The sequence below is a fragment of the Branchiostoma floridae genome, chromosome 15, assembly GCF_000003815.2.
Source record: "Branchiostoma floridae strain S238N-H82 chromosome 15, Bfl_VNyyK, whole genome shotgun sequence".
NCBI classification, from domain to species: Eukaryota; Metazoa; Chordata; class Leptocardii; order Amphioxiformes; family Branchiostomatidae; genus Branchiostoma; species Branchiostoma floridae.
In genome coordinates this window covers 4,090,464-4,098,639 of record NC_049993.1, presented here as the reverse complement: position 1 = coordinate 4,098,639, position 8,176 = coordinate 4,090,464, and the positions used below count along the sequence as shown (strand labels likewise).

At 41.0% G+C, this 8,176-nt stretch overlaps 1 protein-coding gene across 1 annotated transcript; it reads right to left on the bottom strand.

Moving 5' to 3' along the window:
* Positions 1–4,344, bottom strand: LOC118432643 (C-type lectin-like). The gene is made up of 5 exons (XM_035844272.1): positions 4,242–4,344; positions 2,589–2,756; positions 1,594–1,650; positions 861–1,015; positions 1–382 (listed from the first exon to the last, which is right to left on the bottom strand). Exons 2-5 carry the CDS (start codon positions 2,704–2,706, stop codon positions 284–286), a joined length of 429 nt encoding a protein of 142 aa, XP_035700165.1. The 5' UTR covers positions 2,707–2,756; positions 4,242–4,344; the 3' UTR covers positions 1–283.
* Positions 4,345–8,176: the final 3,832 nt, after the last annotated feature.

The window sequence follows — 8,176 nt, the reverse complement described above, 5'->3', positions numbered from 1 at the left end:
TATGCTGTAAATTAAAAATAAAATCGAAAACTAACAACTACTGTCATAAATTGCCAAAGGAAATTCAAAACCCAAAGAAGATGCGAGAGAACAAAATTTAAAAACATCCATCGTTCTGTATACCATATTTTGTGTGTTTAGCCATGACTTCAAACTTCCTGACCCCTTAGATTTCGAAATAAAGGTAACAATTTATTCGAAAGCACGCATCGGTTTTATTTTTTTTAAAGGATGTCATCGATATGATCAAATCAACATTGCTGGCCTCAGAATCAACGTTTTATCATTTTGGCTTCTTGCAAATAAAGGGATGCTGGCTGTCACATCTCCCAGTTTTCCACTGTCCTATTTCTCCCCGGCCCATCATCAGCCAGCCTGGCTTCTATAAGAAAGAAGAAAATACATATTTAACTTTTATAGTCCGGGTACTGTTAAACTTTTTTTGTGTCGATTGTCATATCAAATATGTTATTGATCAGTCTTAATTCTCTTGGACAGTTCTTACATACCTTCCAGATAATAAATAAAGAAACATGAACATGGTACTGAGACGGAGAGAGAGAAAGACAGAGAGACGAGGAGAGAGAGTGGGAGAGAGAGTTAAAGGCGGAGAGAGAGAGAGAGAAAGAGATACGGGGAGAGAGATGGAGCTCGAGGGAGAGGGAGAGAAAGACGGAGAGAGAGAGAGAGAGAGAGAGACGGGGAGAGACAAACAGAGAGAGAAACGGGGAGAGAGTTGGAGAGGGAGAGAAAGGCGGAGAGAGAGAGAGAGACGGAAAGAGAGAGGGATCTCGAGGGAGAGGGAGAGAAAGGTGGAGAGAGAGAGATAGAGAGGGAGGAAAGGACGCTGGAACACACACCTTAGAGTACATGCCGGCACAGTTCCCTCCAGCTTTCCCGATGAAGATGAAAGGTCCTGCCACTGTTGGCTGGCCCTTAGCCCAGTTGGTGTAAGAGACCGGTGATCCATCTGTCCACTTCAAATCGCTTCCCCACAACTGCAGAATAGAAATTACTGGAAACAAATAAGTTAGCATATATCAGACTCCTACTGCGGAATGAAGGGTAGAGGACTGCGGAAAGACACAAGTGCTCCATATGCCGAAGTCGCTGTGACTCCGACTGGTATACGGCTTATGCTACATTCACAATTGGAAAGGGGATCATCCCGTCGTGGAGCTAACAATCTGCTCTGTTCTGTATCGGGCGTGACAACCTGAGCACTGGTGTATCCAGATCTCGGCCGTATCCCAGATTCGGCCCCAAAAGAGCGTGAACTGGATATCGGGTTGATTTAACTCTGAGTGTAAAAAATCGGGGGCCTTACCAGGTCCAAATATGACACGGAAATCGTACGGTGTTCCAGGGGGCCACGTAGGGGTAATGCCCAAAAGTGCCCAAAACCTTCCGGTGGGCACCCTTTTTCCAATTGTGACAGCATAACAGAAATGCCAAGAAGAAATGTATGTATGTAAAATTGTACGTGTTTCATATAAGTTTATTGTGCACTTGGAAAGGGCAGGGGGAGAATAGGTAGGAGACGATCAGTTACATCTGTTAATTGACAGCAAACGGTAGTCATGGCATGCCTACCTTTCTTTCCATTCGTGAGTCCGATCCAAACAAGGTCATCCTTCTCTTGCTTGAGGGCTGCAGTTAAAGAAATACGTCTTTAGATTTCTAAACCAGTCATTTCAAGCCTGTTTTACTGCTAGGCCAGTCTTGTATTTCTAGCTGTATGGTAATCTCCAACAGACTCTCCGATGGCATAAGATAAAGTAGACAACTGGCCAAGGAGTGAATTCAACCAAGAGGTGTACATGTACTCGTATATGCCATGTAGGCCAGCTTCACTCCTCTGGCAGCTTTTGATACTATCTTGTGCTATCGTAGGATCTGCTCGGAGATTAACTGTATGGCCGGAATGTCTCTGTAGTTCAACTGGTAGCAGCCAACAGTTTACCTCCTGGTTCCAATTAGTTGGTAACTAGGAGACCTCAGTTCAATCCCAGGAAAGGGCAATTCGGTTGGGGCAGACTTATTTCCACTTGTCAGACCACATGACCAACGCCTCTTAGTCAGGATAATTGTGGAAGCATATTAATATTCATCATGTATGTATTATGATGTGCTAAAATTGACAAATTAATGTCAGACTTTTTGTCACCATGATGTCGGAAGATGTTATGACAGTTGTTCATAGTGAGAAAAAATCCTAAGCTCCTGTTGGTACTTTTCATCTTTTTAAATCTTTAACCATTGATGACAATTACAATGACAATGACAATGACAATGACAATGAAGTTTATTGCATATTCATGCCCCATTGGGGCTAAATGCAGTCAGTTTGGTACATAGTAAGTAATCGGAAAGCTATACATATATATTACAGTTTACATGCTTCTTCTCTCTTCTTAAAACATGCGTGGACGAGCTTACAGAGTTTTTCCAGTATATCGTAGTTAGATGATGACATAAGGTATTTGAACAGATTTTCCTTCGTCAGGTGCGCATATTTTTATCTATATGTGTAGCATTAGCGAATGCATTTCGCAGATCTTTGTGACAATGAAATGTACATAACTTACCACTGGATATGAGCTGACTGATGAGTTTGTTCTCGGTGGCGTCCTTGACTGAAGTAAGATGTGCACCGTGTTGTTCGCATCGCGATTTTGCGTCAGTCCATTTCAGTTTGTCCGGCATCACCTTGTAGCAGTGGGTTTTCTGTTCGCTCCACCCGCTAGGACACGAGGCTGTGATAATATAGAAGGATACCCCAGTGATGAACCGGGACGAGGGGGGGGGGTACAAGCTGAGCCACGTTTGGGATAGTGTTATTCTCGCCGCAAAAGCGCCACCTACATCGGCTACATATAGCGGTGAGAAGCAGAACTCCAGTTAGAAGCTCTGAGGACGATGTCTGACAGACATCGAAACGTTAGCAAGTAAGTCCAATTTTGGTTGTGCATAAGAATTCTCATATATCCTATATTCTACCAACCTGATGAAATTATTTTCGGAAGGGGATAGAAGGATACATAATGAAAAGGACCACATGATGCATTCCATAGCCTTTACTAAAAATGTCATATTGTACGTAGAACTTGTAAAAGTGTACTTTTGGTTAAGCAGCATAACACACGAAGTTAAATGGATGATTGCTTTTGAAATCTGGTTAGTCGTTAGGTCTTGACCTTTTAGATATATTGTTTTTGGCTCCTTTAGAGCTCTCCTTGTTTATTGGTATTTCATACCAACTACACTCAAGGCTACTTGTGTCACTTCTACAACGTTAACTTAACTCAAGTCCCTTCTTCAACTTTACTAAAGGTACACTACAGTTTATAGCATTACTTACATAAACTTCATGTGAGCAAAAATCTTATGAACAATGTTTCAGTCTGCAAATTTTGAGGTGTTAAGATATTACAGCTTTACACCAATCAGTACATTTCACTAGTCAGACATGTACCGAATCAATTCACAGCTTTGGAAGAACAATAACAACTGTAAAGTCATCAAACAGATGTCAAAAGATCAAGCAAAGTTTCAAGATATTAGTCACATTTTCACACCTATTGAGTACATTTCACTAGTCAGACTTGTACTGAATCAATTCACAGCTTTGGAAGAACAATAACAACTGTAAAGTTATCAAACAGGTGTCAAAATATCAAGCAGAGCTGTAAAAGTGACACTAGTGAGGTAGCATTGAGCAGAAGTGTGCATTGAGTAAAGTTGCAGAAGTGACTCTGTGTGGTAGTCTTGAGCGAAGTTAACATTGTATAATTGACACTCATAGCCTTCAGTGTAGTTGGTAATAAGTTAGTAGGTTTGCACTAAATACCTACTACCTACCACATAACGTTCATTATGTGCCTTTCATGGTTTATCAGAAAAGTATTGCTGTTTCCTATACCTTAGCATCATTTGAGTTTGGATCGGAGTTGGTCATAGGACAGATCCCGATCGCAATCTTTACTAGTAGAATCGACGATTGTCCTAGGACAGATCCCGATCGCAGCCTGTCCTAGGAACAACTCCGATCACGATTTGCCCTAGGGCAATCGGCGATTCTACTGGGTCGTGATCTCTACTATGACATACACACAGGCTATCATGACAAGACTGAAGCGCAATTTTGGTCTTGATTTGGTATGATTTGGACTGAATTTTCCATTTTTACCCTATGTTGCCAAATACAAGGTCGTGAATAAAAAAAAATAAAAAAAACTCACGCTGCTGGCAATGTTGTCCTTTCCATCCAGGGGAGCAGGTACAGCTGTAGCCGCCATCTTTGTTCACGCAGGTCCCATGTTTGCAAGGCTTTCCGACACACTCGTTAATGTCTGCACAGCATTTAACAATCATAATAAATTGCCATTAATTGGAGGCATACAGTAAACTCCAACCAATTGCATCACAGCCAATTGCATAATTCATGGAATTGCATTGAAATCTAAAAACTCAAGCCATTTCCCATTCACCCTATAAATGAAATGGCATGTTTGCAAAAGCCATTATGGCATAAGTCTAATATTTGCATGAAATAATGTCACAAGGTATGGTATACAAACATGGAAATACAATGTATATAATAAAATAACAAAAACGAGCTGACAAGATTGTGTAGAATGGCATAAAATCACCAAAAATTTTGTAATTGTATCTCAATGGTTACAGAGAATTAGATGCGATTCCTGGTAAAAGTGGAAAAGACTCCACGAAGAAACAACGTTATGTGGCTATGCAAAGGAACAGAACCGGCAAGCTTGACGAAAATGTCTGTTAATGGCTAGTGCCACTCATTTGGTATCCTATAGGGTTAATTGACTAAGCCCGATAACCGCATGAAATTGACTTAAAGCCCGATAACTGCATAAAATTGACTAAGTCCAATAACTGACAAATGGGCCATGCAATTAACGTTAACAGGATTCTACTATGTAATCTAAAATTAAGTCTAGCCTAGATTCAAGTAACCCGAAGAAAAGGGCAGCTTGTTTATAGTTTATAAATAACCATTCTCTTACGCAGAGGAACCATAGTCGTGTTGAAACTCCTTGTGGTCACCTCTGCTATCTGGTGCACTCAGATGAGTTACTGACCGCCCTGCTTATGAATATAAGTGAGCTTACCCTTGGACAGTCACCCGTTGGGGATCGGGCGTAGGAGGATGGAGCTATGTAAGACGTAACATGATTGGCTCATAGCTTCCCAGCGGCCTTTGCGAGGTGGCTTTCATGAACAGAAAGCCCAAGAAAGGCCTATTCTCTGATTGGTTGACAGCTGGTTTGTGGCGGCAATCACAGTAACCGCTGGTAGGCACCCAGACAGCAGGGCCCCAATACTAAAGGCAATAGGCTAGTGCCGTCGGGGACCGGGCGTAGGATGATGTACATAACTCACCTCGCTGACACTTCTGTCCAGTCCATCCAGTTGAGCAGGTACATTTGTATCCGCCATCTTGGTTCACACAGCTCCCGTGTTCGCAAGGCTTCTTGACACATTCGTTAATGTCTGCACAACACACAGCAGTAACAAAGGGTTAAATATGTCATCTAAACTTAAGTCTAGCCTTGATTAAGGTAACCTGTAGAAACTGACAACTTGCTTATCCTTGAAAAATGTCTCACCTTGCAGACAGTTCTGCCCAGTCCATCCAGGTGAGCAGGTACATTTGTAGCCGCCATCTTGGTTCTCACAGCGTCCATGTTGACATGGTTGCTTGGTACACTCGTTGATGTCTATAATATGGACCGCAAAAATTGTAGCAAGTAACTTCCCAATCAATAAGCAATATACCCATGGAAAATTAGGGACAAAGGCATGAAATTTCTTGAACCTTATAATCAGTGCATATATACAGCTCACACACCTTGCTGACAGTTCCCTCCAGTCCATCCAGGTGAGCAGGTGCATTTGTATCCACCATCCTTGTTCCCACAGCGTCCATGTTGGCATGGGTTTCCGGTGCACTCATCTATGTCTTTTCATGCCAGAATATATTCTCATGAAATCATGAAACTTATTGGAATGAATCGTGATCAACAAAGTAGAGGTTCGTATAGATGTTACAAAAAGAACATGGAAAAATACTTAGATTTAAAGCTTTTTGTTGTTACAACGATGTTGAAAACTCACCTTGCTGACAGTTCTGTCCAGTCCATCCAGGTGAGCAGATACATATGTAGCCGCCATCTTGGTTCACACAGCGTCCATGTTGGCATGGGTCTCCGGTGCACTCATTGATATCTGTGTGATGATGACAACATTTTAGGATGTAGAGCTTACTGTTAAACTGAATTGAGATCCTAATATAGTATTCTTGATCCACACCAGGTATATATGGAAAGTGAATTGCAGAATTTTAATAAAAGGTTATTGCAGAAGGAGAGCAAACAAACAGAAAATGAAACGATGCTTAATATTTTTGAATTAGGCGATGATTTAGTAAAACAACTCACCTTGCTGGCAGTTCTGTCCAGTCCATCCAGGTGAGCAGGTACATTTGTAGCCGCCATCTTTGTTCACACAGCGTCCATGTTGACATGGTTGTTTGGTACACTCGTCTATATCTATGGGACGCAAAAAATGTTTGGCATCAGTAAGTTCCCACTCAATAAGAAATATATACATAAAACAACTAGGGAAAAGGCATGAAATATCAGGACCCTCAGAACAATTAGAATAGAATATATGAAAAGGAAATCACCTTGCTGACAGTTCTGTCCAGTCCATCCAGGTGAGCAGGTACACTTGAAGCCGTCATCTTGGTTCACACAGAGTCCGTGTTGACAGGTGGCACACACGTTTGTCACTGTTTGGCGTGGAACAAAACTTATGAACAAACGCAACTAGATTCCCATCTTTGATATGATACACAGAGAATATCATATAAAGTACCCATCTTCAAGTAGGAAGAATAAACATTTCATTTCATACAAACTAATTAATAAAAAGGGTCCTGTTGGTAATGTATCAGTGTACAGACCTAGAACTTGAAAGTTCCCCTGTGCTCGTAGAAGAAATTCTGGGTCCAACATAAAAATTAACACATTTGGGACAGATTAATTCCAGTCTTTGTCAAGGAATGACGAATTCACTTTTTCTGTGACCTCACATTATGCCAATTACATCAGGACTTTACAACCATCTCTCAACAAAGACTTCAACTTATGATCCACTGCTCATCGAGTCACGTGTTCTATCTGTATAACGTGACGTCACAGAAAGCGGTGGATTGCTCATTCCTTGACAAAGACTGTTGATCAATTGCATATTTGGCGGAGTCCAATGTTTTTAATTACAGCATAATTTTTAACCAAATCCAGAACTTACTCCTACCTTCGCCTTTAGTCCTCTTGCTCGCAGTGTCCTGTGTAGGGGAGAGCTGGATTCCTTTCTTGTAGGTTGCCATTTTCTGTCCGCGGTAGTAGTCATCAGGGCTGATTTGTTCCTTAGTCAGGGTGGCAGTTCGGAAATTAAAGCCTGCAGGATGAAAAGAATTCAGATGCACATTAAGCTTGTCACCTAAACTCATATTCAGGTTCAGGTCCGGATTCAAGTACAGCTGTTCAGGTTCAGGTCCGGACTTAAAGTCCATTTTTGTCCATGAAATTGCATATTAGCATGAATTGAAATGCTATGTGAAAAATACATGCAAATTATATACAGCCAGTGTAAACACGAAATATTTTGTGTCTTTTTCAAGTGCAAATTTCGCTGTCTATGGAAGGTTTTAGATGGTCTAGAACAGAAAAGGGCATATAAATGACAGATCGGTTTTTGCAAGTCCGGACTTGGCTCCGGACATTTAGTTTTTTTTTTGGACTTGGACCTAACTATTTTAGGTCCAATTCCAAGTCCGGGCTTTAGGTACGCACCACTACTTGTCACTGTATCCTTTTTTTATTACGAGTAAGATTCTGTAAATGTCATTAAAGACGGCCATTATGGCAACAATCAATGAATAAGAATAAGTATAAGGAAAATTTAAACCTACAGTCTCTTTCTCAGAGTACACTTCTTGATTTTGGTATCAAAACAGATCTTGATGGATTGCTCAACCAATGTTGCCAGACATTTCCATCTCAATTACGAACGAAAGATATTTAAATGGTGTTTACTTTTGAAAAAAAAAGTTACATTTGGCGCAATATGAAAACCAGCA

Bases quoted from the DNA above. Each gene is read 5' to 3' on its own strand.
- LOC118432643 (XM_035844272.1), bottom strand. From the start codon at position 2,706: ATGCCGGACAAACTGAAATGGACTGACGCAAAATCGCGATGCGAACAA. The intron at 1,016-1,593 runs GTAGGCATGCCA...ATTTGTTTCCAG, and splicing joins ACTCACGAATGGAAAGAAAG to TAATTTCTATTCTGCAGTTG. The intron at 383-860 runs GTGTGTGTTCCA...TCTTTCTTATAG, and splicing joins GTGCCGGCATGTACTCTAAG to AAGCCAGGCTGGCTGATGAT.